The sequence below is a fragment of the Caloenas nicobarica genome, chromosome 5, assembly GCF_036013445.1.
Source record: "Caloenas nicobarica isolate bCalNic1 chromosome 5, bCalNic1.hap1, whole genome shotgun sequence".
Classification (NCBI taxonomy): Eukaryota; Metazoa; Chordata; class Aves; order Columbiformes; family Columbidae; genus Caloenas; species Caloenas nicobarica.
Genome location: NC_088249.1, coordinates 40422656 through 40444318, shown reverse-complemented (window position 1 = coordinate 40444318; position 21663 = coordinate 40422656). Strand labels below are relative to the sequence as shown.

At 42.8% G+C, this 21663-nt stretch overlaps 1 protein-coding gene across 1 annotated transcript in view; it reads right to left on the bottom strand.

The window, feature by feature from the left end:
• Positions 1–21663, bottom strand: part of LTK (leukocyte receptor tyrosine kinase) — a 54511-nt gene that overhangs the window by 21766 nt on the left and 11082 nt on the right. The window contains exons 4-12 of the mRNA XM_065636069.1: positions 20932–21071; positions 18829–18966; positions 17741–17893; positions 16536–16636; positions 14522–14688; positions 8875–8969; positions 3844–3945; positions 1173–1350; positions 487–637 (exon numbers count right to left, since the gene is read on the bottom strand). Of these exons, the coding sequence (XP_065492141.1) occupies positions 487–637; positions 1173–1350; positions 3844–3945; positions 8875–8969; positions 14522–14688; positions 16536–16636; positions 17741–17893; positions 18829–18966; positions 20932–21071 (1225 nt within the window). The remainder of the gene's footprint in view (positions 1–486; positions 638–1172; positions 1351–3843; positions 3946–8874; positions 8970–14521; positions 14689–16535; positions 16637–17740; positions 17894–18828; positions 18967–20931; positions 21072–21663) is intronic.

Below are 21663 nucleotides of genomic sequence, written 5' to 3'. Positions count from 1 at the left end.
ACTGGTTTTGATAGGCTTTGGATTCAGACCTCAGTCTCTAAGCTTAGAGAGTACATAACACAGTGCAGCCACAACGCTGCTGGATGCCCCCATAAATAATAGTAAATCATCTGAAATCCTGGCAGACAGAAAGAAACCTAAGCTATGGAAAAGCGAGAAAGGGAACACACAACTCTCGCGTACTAGCTCCCTGCTTAAAATAAGCAGAAGAAAGCTGTTGAACAACTTAATTCAAACACCAGGAGCTTAAAGCAAAGTTCCTGTGGGCTTCATATTTGTTTGTGCATTTTGGGATTGTTTTTCTTTTCAGAGCTCTTTGTATTTGTTTTGAGATTCTTTCTAACTTGGTTTATTGGTTCTTCCCAGTCTCCTGACTGGATTGTATTGCTGAATTCTGTAATTTTTATCTTTCATCATCAAACTCCAAGCCACCCACTGCATCGTAAGTGCAAAGTTTTTGCCCACATGTGCTTGTGCAGCCCTCACCCCAGGGCAGGCGTCCTCCCCCTGCTGCCCCACTAAGATGTACAGCAGCTCATCTTTCTCCAGCTGGAAGGTGGCCGAGATGAAGACCCCGTGGGACCTCTTATTGTGGTTTTTGGCTCCCTTTCCCCCGGCTGCTCCATAGGCAGAAATCCTGGAAGAAAAAGTAAGTAGTTAAAGAGACGAATCTCACACTTGTCATCCCCAAAGCAACTCCATCTGCAAGCTCTCCCCAGACTGCACCTTCAAAAAGCCATTGCTTCAGAGCAGGCTCCCCTGCTGCCACATTTCATGGCTATTCTTTCTCTGAGACTCATGTAGCTAAGGCTGCTCAAGAGGATAGACCAACTCTAAACTAGAGCACTGGAGACAGAGACTTCGGGAGCAAATAGCATGAGCTGGTATAGCCAAATCTAGAAGACCAAGACTTCGGGACTGAAATGACAACAGCACTTCCACTTGACCACATGCCCACAGTCACTCCTGTTCTGATTTCTCCTAAGGCACCATTCACGCTTCCATGCTTCACAGTAGCTCACAGACACAGATTCTTACAGCCAGAGCTCCTATTTCTCTCCTACTTCAGTGCCCCATCCACCCACTCAGCACAGATGCTCCCACACTTACTCTTGTGGAGGCTTAACAAACAAAAAGTAGCTAAACACGGCTGCCTTACCACTGCTACTCACCGGTATCGGTTTGTGGCTGGTACTCTCCAGACTTGCACTCCTCGGAGCCTGCCCTCTTTCTCCACTGTCACTGACACGTTGCTGTTCTTATAGGCACTGTCGCACTGAGCTTGAGTTGGCCCGCGTGGACCACTGGCACCACATGTTGTGAACCACCAGAGAACAACAGATGTGTCCCCTGTGACCAAAACAGCAAGAGTTGGAGCAGATGTGAGCTCCTCTTTATTTCTCAGACAGGTACAATAACTCACAGAATTAGGTAACCAAAGGGAAAGTATCACTGAAACAAACTGTTCCTGTTGATATGTTTCTTTAGTGATCCCCCAATAATGAAATTCACATTATTGTTATTCACAAAGAATGTTAATTATTTTTATATAAAAACTAGATGATCATGAGAAAGACCATGTTGCAGCAGCATATGCTATTTACAGGTCTTTAAAACTCAGTATGTCTATTTGATCACATGCTTATGGATTATAATCCTACAAAAAATGCTTAAACTTGCATTTACAATGTTGAGAACTTGAAAGCCAACACATGATAAGTTATATTTATCTATTCAACTTTAATGCAGCTCCCTCATAATGCAACCCACTAAGACACCACTCTTAATTATATTGTCACAGAGTATTTATATTATCCCAAATTTATACTAGTCATAGCACAACTAATGCTCTGTATATAGTCACTGTTTGCTTTTTACCCCTCTCACCTTATTTCCTGTACACTATTTAATAATTTATGGACTGAAGATGAACACATCATTTGGGGGTGGGGGAGAGCTTCTGAGGGAGTTTATCCAAGTGTCTCACAGACATTATCAAATTTCTCTTCTCAATGCCAGCATGAAGCAAGGAGATATTATTCAACTACCCAGATGGGAACTGAAGTATATACATAGAAATAAAGGCTGAAAACATCTGCCATTACAACTAGTGGCCATCTGTAAAAGGTGGTGAAAGTTTTAAGTGACTTGTCTCAGGCTTGCACAAGAACCCTGTGCCAGCAGCAACAGTCAGGAGGACAACCTCTGCTACTTTCAGTAGGGTCCCTTTTCATCCAAGCAAACATATTCCTGGCTCCCATTAAGCATTATTCTTTTGTTCCTACAACGATGCAGCAGATGACCATCTCCTCCATTTCATAACATTTGTCCAAGACCCAGGCATATCCATCCTGTCCAGTGAATGAGATAGGGCCTGAGAACTATTCGAAAATGTACCTAAAAATTGTACAACGCAGTGCATGCAAAAGGACCAGGGTCAGAAGTGGAACTAAGAGGTGAATGATTAAAAAAAGCAGTAAAAATCACAAACTTTAAAAAAAAAAAAAAAATCTAATCTTGTTTAAAGCAAAAGGCAAGCAAAACTATCCCCAACAGATGCCATCCTTCAAACATGCAGGTTAATCATGGGAGTAAGAGTGCTGGCTACCTACATTAGCTCCAGCTCTGGAGCCCTCAGTACAGGAAAGACATGGACCTGTTGGAGAGGGGCCAGAGGAGGCCACAGAAATGATCAGAGGGCTGGAACAGCTCTGCTGTGAGGACAGGCTGAGAGAGTTGGGGTTGTTCAGCCTGGAGAAGAGAAGGCTCTTGGGAGACCTTATTGTGGCCTTTCAACACTTAAAAGGGGCCTGTAAGAAAGATGGGGACAGACCTTTCAGCAGGGCCTGTTGTGTTGGGACAAGGGGTAATGGTTTTAAACTAAAAAATGGAAGATTCAGGCCAGACATGAGGAAGACATTTTTTACAATAATGGTGGTAAAACTCTGGAACACGTTGCCAGAGAGGTGGTAGATGCCCCATTCAAGGCCAGGCTGGACAGGGCTCTGAGCAACCTGATCTAGTTGAAGGTGTCCTTGCTTATTGCATGGGAGTTGGACTAGATGAGTTTTGAAGGTCCCTTCCAACCCAAACTATTCTATGATTCTATGATTACAGAAATCTCTGCCCCTTGAGCTAACAGAGGAACTGACGGCAGGACAGGCTGTCACACTTCGGGTGGACACAGTCTTCAGGAAGTGGTGCAGTCATGCACAGGTATTTGTGCACAACAAAGCAGCCCCAAGCATGACCTCCTCTCCTCAGGCCCCCTAGGCAGCTCTTCTCACCCACACAGTTGTCATCTGTCCTCCAGAGTGGCATTCTCTACTGCTGTCAGTAAACTGGTCCCTAGTGTCCCCTGTTCTCCTAGTTCTTAATCCAGTTTTTCTCCCCAATGGATTTCCAGATCTTCACTTACTTCTGCTCCCTGGATCTTCATCTTTACACCCCTATTCTCCACCCATTATGTTCAGCTTCACCACTCACCAAGTTCCAGTAAAACTCTGTCTATCCCCAGCTTCTTGTAATGGTCTACACCTTTCTCTCCTGGGTTAGCTTTTGTGCACTCTGAATTTGACTCAGGCAGCTTCTGCTTTTACTTAAAGCTTCTTCACTTAAAGATTTTGCTTTTCTTTAAAGAAGTTCTGCTCTTTAAGAACCGGTGAGGGGCTCCAGCAAACTGCTGCCCTGTCACCAGAGACTACGTGACATGGTCTCCACATTTTGGGGACAGTTTATATTTAGTTCTCCCGTTGCTAAAGGGCAGGCAGATCACATACAAAGGATGGGAAGGGAGACACCTCTTATAGTCAAGGAATAGGTTTTCAGTACTGAAACATCTACCTGGGAGGGAGGGCTCTTCCAGGGGGTTCAGAAGATGCTCATCCAGGATACTAATCTCCCGTGGGTACTGGCGCTTCCCACCAAAATGATTTGGTTGTCTCCCTGTAGTAGTTTGTAGAATGGATGAGAGAGATGAGAGGATGGTAGAAAAGAGGGATGCAAAATGTAAAGATCACATGAATGAAGCAAGTACAACAATTTGGTTAAAATAAGTAAGTAATACTTTCATCATAAAAGGTGTTTTAAACAATCATAGTTTTTTATTATTCTTTTAGGCCCGTGTCTTGGGTTAGCTACTTGCATCTGTGCTGAAGTCAGTGGGACTTCACATGAACACAAACTCCCCGTGTTATCCCACGCGGGCTCATCTGCAGGATAAGCTCCTAGGCCAGCAAATTGCACTGAGACTTTGAGGAAAGAATAGTGTGTGAGAACAGATAACAGGTATTGATGCTCTGCTGGTGAAAGGGGCAGGTGACAATTCTGGATGGCTAAATGAATGGAGGTGTAAAGGAGAGTGATAGCAAAAATTGTTATATTTGGTTCTGAATGGTGTCATGGTAAGTAAACCAGCCTAATCGCTACCCTCTCAGCAATCAATTTTGATTACCTCCAACCTTGCTTAGAGAATAAAATACTAAACAAAATTACATGTCTCAGTAATACACACAGTTAAAAAACTGCAGTATACCCTTGACACAAGCTGTAAATCTTTGGACAAACATTTTTGGAAAACACACAGCAAACACTAAATTTCTGACCAGCGAAACAGGCCTTTAAGAATTAGCCCTTTCTCAGAGAGGACGGATTTGAAGGAATTGCTGATCCAAAGCATCTGAATACATCAAGAACACCATACATAACCAAAGCTGCCTTACAACAGGAGAAAGTAATAACTGATCCCTTGCCTTATAATCTGCAAGTATCCTGTTTCAATAGTTAGATTACCCATTTTTATGCAGATCTTTGATTGGAAAATATCTATAAGAAAAAGGAGAGTCTTCTTTCCATTTAAGAGCCCTCTGTTAATTTAATACTGAACATTTTTCATCAGTTGAAAAACATTACAAATATTTCAGTTTGTTCCAGTTGTGAGAATCTAACAGCTGTTTGATGCTCCATTCAAAAGAGGCTCACTCAGTTCCAGCTGGACAATTATCTCTGCCACAAAGCCACTGCTCTAAATAGCGATAATTAACACCCTTGTTAGCTATGTCAGAAAGGCCAAATAACTAATTGAAGCATGGAGACCTTGCTGAGCTTTTACTCCTGAGAATATTCCCCGAGGCCTGACTGAAAACACATTGATGCATGGAAGTAAAAGGGAGCTTTGTCCTGACACATTTTGCTCATGCTGAGACAGAGAACTTCAATGGATGAGTTGTCAAGCCAGAAAAAAAATGAAATTAACCCCAAACAAATGATCTGGATCAAAGACAAGAAGGAAAACCAAATGGAAAAGATAACGTATGGCTAGAAAAGACGCTTGATCTCCCAAGGCCTGCACTGAATTACAAATCCCAAAGGTCGCAACAGTTTCAGATACTTAGAGACGTACAAGAAGTCTAGGTATGTTTGCCAGAGCCAATGAATGTAAATCACTCTCTGCAATAGAGTCGGTCTATGTGCCGGCATGGATTTTTTTGCAGCACTCCAACTGAGTGTCCTAAGGCAATCTTGTTTCTAAACAAACAATCTTTCCTCCTTCTCGAAACAGTCTCAAACCTTCGCGCACCGGAAGAAAGCTTCTGTCTCCTTCGTGCTCAGCAGCAGATGAGCTGCAAGGCAAGACGAACATCACCCTGTCCACATGTGCCATTAACTCTTAGAAGGCTGATATTTCATGCGCTGTCAGACCTGAATTTGTAAGGTGGCATTTTCTACAAACATAATGTAGCCCAGGGATCCAGGGGCTGGTGCTCCTGCCTGTTTTAGCTTCCATTTCCTCCTCTGACAGCCAACACGTTGACTGTAAGTGAACAGAAAGGAATAAGACCTAATTCACCTTAAGGTGTACCTATATCAGAACCATATGAAGAGCACAGGAGTCCTTTCTCCAAGATTTAGCGAATTCTGTTGATTTTCACACTGAAAAGGGACAGAGGGAAGTGTAAAGGAGAAATACGAGGTATCTCCTGTAGGAAAAGAGCTAAAATAACTCACTGCTACTTATCTGTTTCTGGGACCGTAATAAAAAAAAATATATAGCGGGCCAGGGGCCAGGATTTCATTAGAGTAAGGTGCCCCACAGGATCCTCAAATTATGCATGGTCTCAGAGATCCCACTTTATTGATGCAGGTTGGTGTATTCCTGGAAGCCTCTCCAGATCATCCTGGAGCAAGACAGAGCATAAGGAAGCTGCACCAGCTTCCCCCTTCCCCATCCCTTTGGTTGATCTGTTGCATTTCTAGTTAACACCTTTTTAAAACCATCAAATGAGGCAGTAATGAGGCTTGAACCACCCCCCACCATTGACCTCAGTCAATGAGACTGGCAGGTCAACAGAACCAGAATTTGCTGCTGGATAGGGCACTCCAAAGTCAAGAACTAGAGGTATGCTGTACAAAAGCTTTCTTTGGACAGTTTTGCCATTTATAAACTAGTCTTCTGGGAGCTTGTAAATGATGCACAGAACAAAATGTAATCCCTAGTAGAGTGCACTTTGATAGAGAACGGACCTGTGATTTTAATTGGAACAATATAATGCTAGGAACATCGAAAGGTAATAGTAAAAGCAGTGACCACGTAAGCACTGAGGAGCACAACAATCAGCATTCCATATGTCGTGCCAGGCCATGTTTTCATATTTAGACACTCAAAATTCAGACCTCTTCCTATGAAAGCACTAGTTCACTAAAATGATAAAATATCTTTATGCCTGTCCCCTAAAAGTTCTCACAACAAACAAGACCCATGTCATCTGCTTTGTGATTACGACTTACAACGTGATTTGATTAACCAGAAGGTGGTTTCATCTCACCTTTTTCACAGGGAAAACATCTGTCACTGCCTAGGGGCTGCCATCTAAAGAATGGCTGGTTTGGTTTTTGTGCTTATTGATGTCCCTGAGCTGCCCTCACTACCCACTTGTTTTCCTCCTTAATCTTACTGATTCTTTCGTCTCGATTTTGAGATATATATACCTTCTTTCCCAGTCTGCATACAGACAAGCAGTGCTTGCAGAGTCTGCACTGGATTTTGTAGAGCATTTGAACTACAGGATTGAAATAGATGGAGAAATTAATATTTACATTCTAGCAAGCAGCAAATTCTTCCTTCCTGCCATACATCCTTCCTGCTGCCCTCATGCAAAGAATTCGCTGCTTGGATCTTAATTGGCTCCATCTCTGACATCTGAAACCTCTCCTTGTCAGGGAAAAATAATTTCATTACTGAAAACACAGCAGAGCTGCTGGGCTTCTCTGCAACCTAACTGAATTAAAGTCAATAGAAGACAAATGCAAGGGGGTTGCTTTCAGAGGCGAGAAAACGTCAGTTTGCAAAGAGGATTCAAGGAACAGTGGCAAGTGTAAGGCTTCCAAGAAACATGTTTCCTTCACAATGTCTGTCTTCTGCATGAGTCACACATCTCAGATGGGGTAGGTGGCAGCTGCTCCTGGACATCAGTGCAATTTATCCTGAGTCACTTGGGCAGTCTAATAGACAAGCTCTGATAACATTGCTGCAGTGGTGATTACACCCCACCTATTTGCTGGAGGATACATCCCTATACCAGAGCCAGCAAAATGTCTGTGGGTAAACTGGAGGCTGTATTTGCTCTCAGGAGGGCAGTAAACTCCAGCAGCTGGGTGCACAGCAGCTGGCACAAGAGCATCTGGAATTACTCCCTTCAGTTTCCTCAAAAGATTTCAAAGCAAAGTGTTAGCATGGAGGTCCCAAAGAGCTTGGGAGCCCGGGGTTTTACGAAGCTGGAGTAAACAAACGACATTGTCGTCAAGGAACATCTCTTCGTCTTAATTTCAAATGAAAATGTGCATGCTCAGCATTTTATAGAAGCATGGTTTCAGTGCCCACAGAACAAAGAGATGGAGAACAGGAGACTGAATCAGAGAAAGGTGAGAGGGGAAAGGGCTTTTGTTGATGAAGAACTTTTAACACGTCTGTTTTGACATCAGCCTTCCCACGTTATGTTAGGCTACAGCTAGCCTCTGCAGGGACTTGTTATTACTTTAAATGCTGACATACTGGGGGTGACGACACGTGAAAGGTAGCACAGGATCACTGATGCACATTTTGGCTGCAACAGAAGCTGCAATTCAAGGGCGGCATATTCTCCAGTTCCTTTACAATGGAGCATATAGGTCTTTTCTCCAGGACCAAAAAGAAGGCAGTTTCTAATGTTCGCAAGTGGTCCAAGTATCCAACTTCTTTCCACTTCTTTGCTTCAGAGGGTAACACTGGCTCCATTTTTTAGTGGAATACATTATGGTCAGTCACATTTGCAGTAACAAAGCAAAGGAAAGCACGTTTGTTGTATATCTGGCAGTGACAGTTGATGTACCTCCTTGAAGGGCAAAAAAACCTTATTGCAATAATCTAAGCTCTGCTGTCAGAGCGCAACTTAATTCCTTCATTTTCTTCCTTTCCTCCACTAAAATATGGTGACTTTCCTCTTTGATTGCAGCAAATTCCCTTCAGCTATCAATTGCCAGGGTGCATAGGTCAGCGGGGACTGCTGAAGAACAATGTGATGTAATCCTTCCACTTAGGGGCTAAGGAATCAGGCTAGTGTTTCTTGCCAAGACACGCAGACAGATCTCAACGATGTGATACAGGATATCCCAGATTAGAGAAAAAAAGAGCATGAGGAGACTCTGACACACAATAAAATTGTCTCTACTTCCAATCTTCAGTAGGTCTGAGATAAAATGGCATTGTGCTGCAAAAGCTAACATAAATGATCCATGTGCACTCTGTGGAGGGGAACAGAGTATGTGTGTCCTAAATTTGTGGGATGCTGATTACGCTACCCAAATTCCTTAAGGGATTCTGTGACATTTGTGGCTCACCGTCAGTGAAGCAGTCCAGTCCAAATGTAATGTTGTCGATAGCGATGTCAGCTTGGGAATTCCAGCCCCAGGTTGCCAGGAGCTGCAGTTGAAACCTTTGCAATAAGACAGAAGTTTTAGAGAAGACAGACAAAGGGGCAGAGGGAAAATAAAACAAAACCACCCTAAAAATAAAATGTTCCCTTATCATCGCATCATGATCATCGCTATTTAGAATGTTTCCTCCAGACAAGCCCTGCTCGGCAGCTAAAAGGGCTTGCTAGAAATCTTATCCATACATCAACAGTTAGTAAAGACCAATCGACATTCATAAAATGCCAGATTTCACAGGGAAACCAGAATGAGACCCCTACTTCCTCTGCTATTTGCACACGTGTAGAAAAACAAGCTACCGTCCCTTACTGATATTTATACACAAACATCCTTATTCAACTGCTATAAACAGTCAGGGAATTAGACATGTACAAAAGGGGAGGGAAAAGAGAATGTCCTTCTTTCCATCCCCAAAGAGACAGCCAAAATAAAAACTGAACAGAACAACAATATCCAAATAGACAGGAAACTTGGGCCTGAACCTCAGCCAATGTAACATAACGAGGTGACATGAGTTCATTTCAGCTGAAGGTCAGGACATTTTAAATTTCAGCCATAACTCCCTGAAGTGTTCGCTTTCTGGGCTGTCTCATCTTTTTCCACCATGACCAGGTGTTTAGCTACTTATCTGGGAGGTCTGTCATATCCCACGTGCATTGCCATGTTCTGAATTCACAAGCAGGAAAGAAAATGGGCTGAAGGATCTCCTTCTAATGGATAGCACTGAATTGTTTTTCATTAAATTTCAGAAATAAACAGGTGCCTGATGTCCAGTCCATTATTAAACACATATGGAGAGGACCCCCACTGCTGTCATTGGTGAAGCTCAACAATGATTTATGAGAGATCAAGCACTAACCTGCCTAACATATTAATCATTCAGCCTAGGAACACACTTGTCCCAGATTAGTGGCAATAAAGTATGTGTGCATATTCCACCCACCAGCCAAATGTTGGTCTATATCCACAGTTAATAAAATGTTGCATATCTGCATCAAAATCTTTAGGGATAAACTGCTTTTACCCCACTCAAGAATGACCCCTTGTGCTAAATGAAAGCATTCACACCTCCAGGATCTGAGCACTCTGGGAATAAGTGTTGGTGGAGCAAATGCGTATCAAGAGTCTCTTGAACGACCACTCTCTTAACTGTGGGGTCAGCAGGGGAATTGCCATCAGATTTTTTTCCTAAAGAAACTTGCTTCTTTATTAGTAGGTTTAGCAACACTTTTGCATTTTCAGTCCTTGTACATAAGTCCACTGACACAAGACAGTAATTCCCCCAGCCATTTGATGGAAGAGAAAGTCACAGCACCCTGAGCCCAGGACTAAGGCCCTTCCAGGACCCACAGCCATAGATACAGCACCAGAGCCTACCCCTTTACTTAAGGCCCCCACATGGCAGGGTACCCTTTGCCAGGTCAACCTGCTGCATCTGGTCCATGGAGTCAGAGCAGGAGAGGGTCCATGGCGCTGTGTCGCTAGGTAGATTTCTGCTCCAGCTGAGTACAAGTGGGAGCCTGGGGAATTACACCCCCAACTCCCTCCCGGTGCATGAGACTAGACATCTCATAAGCTCTGGGCTCTGCATGTCTCCCCTTCCTCATAACTTGAGAAAAATAGGAGGAATTTGCCTTTTGAACTCTGTGCTCTGTTAGCCAGAGGGGTTTCCAGTGTTCCTGCTCATTCAGCTCGTTTTGCTGAGTCCAGCATATTATACTCTTCAGCTCCTTGATGTCTGGTCTTATGCCTGTCTGATTTTCTTCTGATAGCAGCCTTTTTTCCCATGTCTGTGAACCCAGTGAGTGAATTTACCAGCTGATCATCAGAAGCAGTTTTCCAAGTAGCTAGATGCCCAACTGGGAGCCTGATCAGCAAACTGTGTAGTTTGTCTTCCTTCTCTCCTAACAAATAAATTCACTGGAGGAAGCTGTTGCTAAAAACTACTTATATATCCCCTCCAAGGTCTCCTCTTTCTATCTGCTAAGGCTTCTCTACTTCTGGCCCCATCAAGCCATTCATGTCCTGCTACAGCAACTATTTGTGTTGCAATTCATGTTTCCCCCTTCTCCTTGTGTGATCTGTACCCTCCCGCCCACTTTGCTGCTGGCTATCATCCCTTCGAGGAACCAGGATAAAATACAGCCCTTTCATACAGCAAGAGGACACGAGTTTCCTGAAGATTCAGGATACAGGAAAAAGACATGCCAGCCCAAACTCTGGACTAAAAAAATCCCCTAAGCACAGCATTGCTGGAGTTTTCATTACCAACGAAAGCTGCCAGCACCCACAAATATAAAGAAAAATCATTCATGGAGGTTTATACTAAGCTGTGCTAGGATTGTGCAGCCATGTTCACTGTATACCTCTGCTTACAACTGTTTGCAACTTCACCAACCTTAGACCAATTTATGCTGAACTTATCTATTTTGGTATGACTTGCCTAGTAGTCAAAATGTTTTGCCAGTGCTGAGCATGAGTCAATGCAGGGATTTATCATTCTGGACATGCTTGAAACTGCTGACATCTTTTTAAGTGCACTGTGCTACCCAGTAGTGGAAGTGGGATCTGAACTTTGCAAGGAGAGTCACGTGGCAGGGATGAGATTTTTTCCATGTGAATGACAATCTATTCAAATTTTAGTAAAATGTCCTTGAAGATTTAAAATCCCTGACACTTGATGCTTGGTAGATTTTTTTTAATCCTGCAGTCTCTTCTTCCCTGTATATCTTCAAGTCTGGGGCTAAATAGTACTATCCACAGCTGTGCTGTTATGAAATGTGTCAGGTCCTGCTTCAGCTATGTGAAGTGAGAACTGCCCTTCCAAATCAATGAATACACTTTTTCTGCCCCAATCCTTCTTTCTTTTGCTGATCCTGGCCAAATGGAGAAAAAAGTGCCTACACTGAATACAGAGCAAACAAGGTGGCCTCAAGTTGCGCCAGGGGAGGTTTAGATTGGATATTAGGAAAAATTTCCTCATGGAAAGGGTTGTCAAGCATTGGAACAGGCTGCCCAGAGAAGTGGTTGAGTCACCGTCCCTGCAGGTGTTTAAAAGATATATAGATGAGGTTCTTAGGGACATGGTTCAGTGCCAGAGTTAGGTTAATGGTTGGACTCGATGATCTTGAGGGTGCCCTCCAACTACGATGATTCTATGATTCTAAGGTGGCATATCAGAGAGGCTGGGGAAATCCCTGGGAAAGATCCCAGGGGAGCTTGGACTTCGTGTGCAGGGGGGTTTGGGTCTGAGATCTACAGACAGAAAAAAATAGCCAGTCAAACAGGGAGACTGGGAATAATTCTTTACTGTAGGTCTGGGATAATTGAAATAAAAGCGCATAAGAGATAACTAGGAGGAGAAAGGAATGGAAGTGCAGGGAAGGTTGCCAGACTTAATTAAAAAACAACCAAACAAAACCAACCAACCAACCAAAACACACAGAGACATAGCACCTGCTGGAAGAGAGATGGAAAAAAGCAGGGAGGAGTTCAGGGAGGGCAGTTATGACTGAAAGCATGAGACAGATAAAATGGTTCATAAATGGAAGCCTAAAGGAGAAGAAAGAGAGACCAAGTATATGAAAACAAGGAAGAAAGCCACCGAGTGCTCATAGAAGCAGGTGAGAGGGGACACAAGAAGCAGAGCATGGATGGAACAAGGCAAGAGGCCTTGGATGGAGCCCGTGTCCTGGGAGGCCAAAGACCAAGGTTTCCTCAGTTGGGGCAAATAGCTACACCACCTTCCAGCAAAGTGTGTGCTGCTTCTGTTTCTGTTCTAGATCAGAGCAGCAAATGACAACACGCTACTTCTGTTAGTCACAGGTAGCACAGGTCTGCTTGCTAGACCGAACAGTTCCAGCCTCACTCCCAGTGATTGTCACTGTTGTGCCACATCAGTTTTAAATTTGTTTGAAAATGGCATACAAAATGTTACATGAAGTCAAACAAGGTAGAACTACGTGAAACAGACTGTCGTAATACACACATGCATGGTCTACCTACTTCTTTCATTTTGTCTAAGTGCTCAACTCTTTCAGTCATTACAGCATTAGAACATCGATTTTTTTTTTCATGCAGTGCTGGCTAGTGCTCTGTAAACCCTCTTGCTGTCCATTCCCTGCTGACACAGAACATCCATTTCCCTTCAGAACGGAGGGGTGATGCAGAAATTGGAGGCTTCAGAAAACAAGCATAAGGGACCGTATTATCAGAGGAGGCAGAAGGTCTTAAATACCTCAGAACAGCCCCTAGGACTCTGCAGGTCCACATGAAAGTGCCTGAGGAAAAGAGCTGTTCTGGACAAATTCACTGGTCATATTGTACATAAGCCGAACTAAACAGATGCTAATCCACAGGGCTCTAGACTGTGTCAGACTAGAATATTAAACACACAGCCAGCATGCAAACTTATCCTACTCTAAAGGAATAATTCATGGCAAAGGGGCATATGGTGAACACATGATAATGCTGAGACCAAAGATGATCATGAAATTAAACTAGAAAGAGGGTGGAACAACATTCTCTCTCTGAATTTTACTGCTGCATGGGTCTGAATTGCTATCACTTCCAGACCCAAATCCTTCAGCCTTTTACACAAAGATGCAGAGAATATTTGAAGTTAAAAGAAATTCCCTCACATCCTCTAATTCCTGCAGTTTGAGACATTATTTATTGCTGATATTAGGTAGATATTTTTTCCATTTATAGTATTCACTGTATAGACTTTGAAATTTTTTTTGTCTTAAGTGTCATGTGAAACAGGTGTTCCTGAGGAAGATGCAGAAAACCAGATTGGAGCAATTTAAAATCATTTGTCTCGTGCAAAATAACCAGCTGCCAACACCAGCTACATGGTTTGAGATTGAGTGACAGTGGGTAAGGTAGGGAAAGTACCTGATTAAAACTAGATTGGGTTGAAACTCTTTGAATCTTCAGTATTTGACTTCATTTGAAAACCATTGTCACGCTGTATTTTCACATCTAAAACTGTGACAACTTTAGTGCAAGGCTAATTTGGGCAACGGTCTTTTCCCAAGATTGTTGCATCAGTGATGTGGCCATGAATGATCTCCAGCTGCCTCGGCTGCACTGACAACAAATCCTAGACTTGTACAGGTTCAACTGTGATTTTACCACTCCTTTGACTCACATGGTTGTTTTTACTGTGGGAGTACAAAGTGCAGCTATGCTAATACAGCTGTTTCCCTACTGGGAGCACTTTGCCACTGTGAATATACTGGCTTTTTCAGATTGGTAAAAAGTTTCTAGTACAGACACTTGCTATTGCCAACACCTAAGCACTGTCTGAGGCTGCGTGGAAGCGCAGACACACCATGAGGGCTTGTGCTGAGCTAAGCTGTGTATGTGCACAAAGATATGCATGTGTGACAGAATACTTCCTCAGCAAGAAGAATTGCAGTACTCGTGTAATCTTTTCCATAGAAACAGCTCTGGAAGAAGGTAAGAATGAAAGACATGCTTCACAACGAAGACAGTAACAAGTTCATAAATCTCTAGGGATAACCCTGGACGCTGCTGATAGAGGTCTTACTGGTTCTGAAGCACTGGCATTGGTAAGGTGATGAGAAACCAGTGGTCACTCCAGCTCCCTGCTCTTTCCCACATTGGCAAAGTAATTGGAGCTCCCTTTATCTCTTCCCTGACAGAGAAGGAGACGGTACCATTGTAGCTGCCAAAAACATACACTGCGAATTGGATCTGTAACAAAGGAAGAAGAGAAAAAGAATGGTAGTCTGTGATAAAAAGGGAAAGGTACTCACTTCTCCCTTCCTTGGGTACTTGAGATACCAAACCTTTGATCCTGGGTCCAACTGTTTAATCATGCACACCACTAAGGCCCCCATTGCTTGTGTATGGCTCATCGCTTCCTAGCACAGAATTTTCTTAGTGGAGACCCTGACTGACACTGCTGTTGGGCAGCTGTTCTCCAGCCACTGACAGCAATATCCATGGCCTCAGACACCATCTGGGTGAGAGAGTACTGGTTTCCTTGTTATCTCCTTCAGGGAAAAAAAAAAAAAAAAAAGGCAGTAAAGCAGAGGAACACAGGGTTAAACTCAGGAAATGTTTTATCATTAAATGCTTCCACTAGTGTTAGGTTATTGCAGAAAAACAGTCCTAACTGCATTCCTCTTCAGTGGTCTCACGAGCTTAAAGATTCCTGTGAAAGGGTTTGAACCATAGTTTAAATCTTTGAAGGATTCCTGTTGTAACCACCCAGGTCAGTGTGTTGCACTGATACGGCTCAATCTGCATCCAGGCGCCAACTACATAGGACACAAAAGCACTCCAAAGGGAGAGCTGCCCTGCCCCAAATGTTCTTGAAATGAGGAATTAGGCTGTCTCTAGAGGCAGGAAACCTCCATCCACATACTTGCTCCAAGTCACAGGCAACACCCATATGACAGGTGAGCAACCCTATCACCAGACCAAAGAGTATTTTGAAGCAGGACTCGTTCCTCTTTCTTTGGAGCAACCACTTCCATTTTGCCACAGAGCAAGAGAGAACTGCTATTTCCACCACAGCTTTGAGCCTTCAGCTGGTCCTTATACTACAGAGAGCATCAGCAGGAAAGAGAGCACACACAGGCACGTGCTGCAAAGAACAACCACAGGAAGGTTCCTTGCTCCTGAAATGTGCGTTCAAATCCTTGCCAGTGTGACCTGTACACTGTAGCCAACAGTTACTGCTTCCCCTCCTCCGGGTTTTGTGAACCTAGCTCCAAGCACATTTTATTTTGTTGGAACTACCCAGCAAACCTGGCCTGGATTTATAAACAAATATAAATGCTGGAGTTACATTTTTGGCACCTGCACTATATTTTTTTTGCCAGCTCTACTTAGGAGGCATCAAAGCTTTCTATTTTCTTCTAGCAGGGCTGGACTCCAGCTCAAACTTGTAGCTTAATTTTCCTAAGTGCTGTGAGTACAATATTATTTAATATTTTTAATTCAAGCATCTTGGAGCTCCCCTTATTCTTTGTAGAGATTTGAGCTGAAGGCAGGTTACGTGATTTTATCCATATCAGATTGTCCTCACCTTTTGAAATCCCTGAAGAATGTGAACAGAAGTTTATTATCTTCATCTGTTCCTGGAAAATCTAATGCCTACTAACTTCACACTCTTGTTCTCAGTAAATCTGTCAAGTTTGTTAACTCCTACAAAAGTACTGCAGACTTTTTGAAGAGAAGTCTCGGCAGCAGGTATACTGAATGGCTCAACAATCCAGACAGCCAGCTCCCTTTCCTACAAACCAAAGCCACCCCATACAATTCAGGTGCTGGGTACCTTTCAGAGGAATAGTCGGTGCAGTTAGACAGGGGAGATTTTCATACAAAGGAGTTGATTTGGGGCTCCTGCTTTCTCTTATTGGGGATGTACTTCATGTCTCTTTTGCAGTTTTCAAAAAGTAGCTAGCTAGGCGGTCTAGCATACTCCTGTGCTTTCCAGTGTTTTGCAGAGTGTGGAGAATGGGCTGGTTGTGCAAATAGTGCCTACAGCCTGAAGATTAACTCCACAAAGGTGCTAAGACAGAGCAATATACCTGGTAGTCTTCAGTGGCAATACTGGCTGGCAGGCTGGTACTGTAAGCCTTGGCTGTACCCCTCGTCTGAGTGCTGTCTGCTCGCAGGTAGAGGAATCGTCCTGTGAACAGAAAAGAGAGTCAGAAAAGACAAGATGATGTTTCACTTTTTTTTAATGGTCTCTTGAAATAATTTAACATCAGTGTGCTGAAGCACAGTGTAAGTAAGATGACAAGCATGGCTCAAGAGCAAATCTATTAGTGAGGATATAATAATCACTCTGGCAGATTTCAGCAGCACAAAAGTCAATATCCCAAACCTGTTCCTGGAATGTGAACCCATAAACCTCAGACATCACTCAAGTATCTTCCCATACAGGAGCTCACACCAATCTACAGTGAACTCCTAACCAGCCCTAATTCTTACAATATTAGCATCAATGACTCTTGATGAGACAAACACTGGGCTGGAAGAGCTTATTTGTAGTCTTTGTTCCCAAAGACAAGCTCTCAAGAGACAAAGAGGACACTCATATGGACACCCTTCACTTTGACAGGGAACTGTGAGGCAAGACTCATCTGTGCTAACACTTCTGACTTTCAACCTGAACACATGAGGGTCTGGCCTCCCTCCTTCTTATTTACTAAGCTGACAGTTCTGGGAATTATCTGACTCTTTTTATTGTGGTATTCTATAGCACAGAAAGTGTATGATCACTTGGTCTTCAGATATGCTTACATGTGATGGTCTTTCAAACCCACTGGCGGAGTATGGCAAACGTCTCCAAAAATTTGTTTCTACAAGCTGCTTAGTTCTGTTGGGCAATATTTTCTTTGTGATGCAACAGTTATCATGCTGCTACTGCAGTACTCTGCAGTTGCATAGCTCGTAAGAGGAAGAAGAAGGGAAAAAGTATACACAGAGGAAAGAAAATTCATTATAGATATATATTTTTTTTTTTTTAAGGTGAAGGAGAATCCTAGTCTCTGATAGTTTCATGTTAACTTTGTTGCAGAACTTGTTTCATACAAAGTTTTGAACCATGTTCAAAAGTTAATTTTAGCTGCATTTGAAGTTCTTATAGGTAGTACTGATACTAAAGTTCATTTGGCAATGATGCCAAAAATTCTAAAACCATTTTAAAAACCTAAGTTCAAGGCTCTTGTATATATACATACACACACACATACACACAGAGAGTGAGAGAGAACTATGAGGAACCTACCACCAGTGGCTTGCAAGGTAGACCCTACAAAGGAGTCATCTGGAATCATTTCACTAAAGCCCTGAATAGACCAAGGAGATGCTGCAGTTTCATTCAGTGTCCAGCCACATGGACCCTCTTCAAAAGAGCAATGTGAACCCTCTGGGAGACTGTCTACCATGGAGAACAAAAAAAGCAGAAAAATATGAGAAACTTGATTATGGAAGAACATGAATGGCAGCAAGAGTCAAAACTCATTGTGGTTCTCTAAGCTAACCAAACTATGCTACAAAGTTTTTTAACATCGAAATATTTATACATCTCATTTCTTTATTTCCAGAGCCACCCTCAGAAAGCCAACACTTTGCCCTTGGAAATATGTGAGATTTTGCAGTTCTGTCCTGCTCTAGATACTATGCAAAACTGCAGCTCCCTAAGTCTAAAGAATGGTAAATCACTGCCATATGTTTGTAAAGGCCTTGCTGTATATGAAATTGGAGACATCACAAAGTTTTCTGTGTCCACTTAAAGGAAGGTGAATTAACAGATTATTTCAGATCTTTGCCACTGTACTGGCAACGAAGCTACATGATGCCTCTTAGCACCACATGTACTGAATCAGGGGATTTCCCTGTTATGATGTGCAAGAAGCATTCTGAACTGGGATCTTGGAGGGACAGATTTATGACCATGTTTTTGGCTGGCACTAGAAAGATGGTCAGCACCTTCCACTGAAGGGAGGTTCAGACCTTGGGTCCAGAAGGAATTTCTCACCCAGCTGCAGACGTGTACATAAGGTTTTGCCTTTCTGTGAAGTAGCAGCACCTATGAAAGGCAGGTCATTGAGGTCTTTACTGGAATTTTGGAAAAACAAATACCAAAACAAAAAAAACCCAACAAAACAAAAAAACCCAAATCCATTTTATCCTATATAGGGTGAATTTTCAAAGAGAATCTTGGTATCCAAACAATGTAAATAGCATAAAATAATTCAGGAGGCAAAATACTGAATTAATCTAGAGAAGGAATCAATTTAACTTATTTTTCAGTCTAAGTTATTTCTTCTAATGGGGTGAATGTTCCCACAAAGTGCCGTGCCATATACTCACCACACCTCAGTCCTTCCTGTTCTTTGGCAGGGCAATCACTGATGAATTCACAGATTTGTAGGTGGCTGACACAGCTTCCATGAAGGCAGGGGAAGGTGGAGCCTTTATCATATATGGAAAGATCTTGGTTTTCTTTATCTAAAGGAAAAAAGAAAAAGAAGCCCAGAGATGAGTTGGCAGAATGTGTATGACCCTTCTTGTACATCAGCCTTCATGTGTAGCACCTCAGAAAGTGTCCTTTGAGTGGTAAATGATACTCACCTCTGCTTTCTACCATGTAGGTTTCTGTCCAGAATGACATTCCTGCAGATCACCTCAGCTCTCACTGAGACCAAATCTATTGCTCCTTTCTCTCTCATGCATTATCTTCTGCTGTGTTTGTGCTATCTTCATTTATTTATTTTAATGAAGGACCAGGCAGTTTCCTACCATGCTGTGCTCCTCAGTTCCACACACATGACTGTGCAGCTGCCAGGCAGCTGTGACATGCTGCAGGACACTCTGCTGCTGGAGGCAGAGATACCCACTTAGCTCCAGTCCTGACAGACACATTGCTCTGCCCTGCTGAGACTCAGGCTTAACTAACTCTCCTGCTGCTGAAACACTGTGCCAGCTTTGTGGCATCCAGCCCGTGGAGAGAGCTGCTGCCCCAGCAAGTCGGCTCACTGTGCAGGAACTTTACTACTTAGTCTAGTCAGCTACGTTGTGGGAGCATTTCACTGACTGTACAGGTACCCAACAACCAGGCTGAACACAATTTTTAAGTCTGATATTTCCCAAGAGCAGGACTGCTAATGCACCCAACCTGTCCTGTGGATGTGTGTGTGCACCAGTCTGTTATGGACCTGCAGGTGTCCGTACATCTCTTCTCAACCTGCTCCCCTTTAGCAGAACTCTGTAAAGAAGTTCCACTGGGACTGTTACTGCTCTGGAAAAAATGAAAAAGTTAGGGAATCAGCTCCAGAAAAATGAGAAAAGGACACCTCTGCAGCAATCCAGGTACACAGTTTGAAACCAGTATTTCTTCATGGCACTGTGTTGTGCTGGGTACATGCACCAGCTTATGCAGGGACTGAGTGTTTAGCATAGGGCTCCAAGCTGTACACATCCCCTTAAAACTCTGTGACTGTCAAAAAACCATTGCATTTAAAATATAACATTTGTTAAATGAAAATATTAATGACTGCAATAAAATTAAATCTCTAATATGACCAAAAGTAGTTTCATGAAACCACTCTGTGAAACCAGAATTCTCTTTTTTACATTTGCAGCTTTTTACATTACATTCCAAGCTATTTCTACAGTGTCTGCAAAATGGAGGCAATAGCATTATATTGATGCATAAAAACCAGGAAGTGAAGATGATTATGTCTCCAACCTGCTGGCTGCCCGTGCTGACAGACTCTCGTACTTCCAAGAAGCTTAAATGACATTAACAAGGTTCTGCGCAGCTACTGAGATATCATTTGCATGACATTCACAACAGAACTGTAGGAGCCAGGTAAAACTGAGGATTTCTGAGCTGAGCACTCAGGACTTTGGAGATAATAATAACATTTCAACTAATTTCATTTTAGACAGAAGTTATCAGCCTGGCAGTAGCAAACATACCCCATGGAGTGCAGATCAATATTTCTTTCCTTTATAGATTTGGAAGATAGAGCCCCAGTATGGAAAAAGCCTTGGTGACACAGGGTAGTCTTTTGTTCTTGATTATTTAAGAAAGAAAAATATTAAATGCCAAAATAATCTAGGCAAAGACTTTTTTCCATCCCTGTTGCTGGATGAAGCATAAGCCCTGTTTTCTCATAGAAAGATCAAGTAAAGCAGATCTGAAAAGCAGAGAGGATCACTGAAATCAGTTCTACAATTCTGAGCTTCAACCCTGTCTTCAGAGCCCATACACACGTGTGGCACACACATAAAACACATGCAAATATGACTGTGACAGGTAAGCACTGCCAGAAATCCCAGAGGAGACTCAGCTTTCATTTAAACCACATCTGACTGACTCCCTTATCACACTCCTCAATTATGGTGAGAATGTTGCTCTCTTTTCTGACTGCATTTGGTTATTCCAAACCTGACTGTATTGCCACATACCACGAAAGCAGTTCCTGAGTTGCAAGGAGCCCACTGCCAGCACTTCAACCTCTTGTGCTCCACAGTTTGAATACAGCAAGGTGATTTTAAAAGGTCTTTCTATTCGGCCAATCTGGGCCACCAGGTATTTCCATTTCATCCTAGAAGACAACAGAGAACTATCAGACATACATGCAGCACACTGGAATCCATGGAGTCTCTAGCATAAAGATTCTGCACTGTAGCAAATATGAGTAATAGTCTCCACAAGGAGGATAGATCAATGAATGTAAACTCCAACATAACAAACAGGTGTTAATATAAAACAAGTGATGCTTAGCCTAACAAGCGCATTTTCGGTTATCTTTGCAGCAGATCCTATTGCTAATGTTGAAAAGATCGCACCATTCCCAATGATTCTAAAGTTAAAATGGGGCTTAATTTATCACCAGTTTTGGACACTCTCCCCTGATATGTGCTTTCCACATATATGGTTGCGTACTGTTCACTCTCTGGATCTCCTCAAGCTAACACTGACATTGTATGTTCTGGAAGGAAATGTCTGGCCCTGAACATTTCTTGGTTGTGTCAAGTGTGAGAACCTTTTTCTCTGTGCATTCTCTGCCTAATCTCCCATCTTAAGAAGCTAGAGTGCACCCACAAAGCAACAGGAAGAAAAGAAGGAATATTACAGAAAATACAGATTGCTCTGGCACATTACATTACACCACAAAAAAAAAGCCATAGCCATTA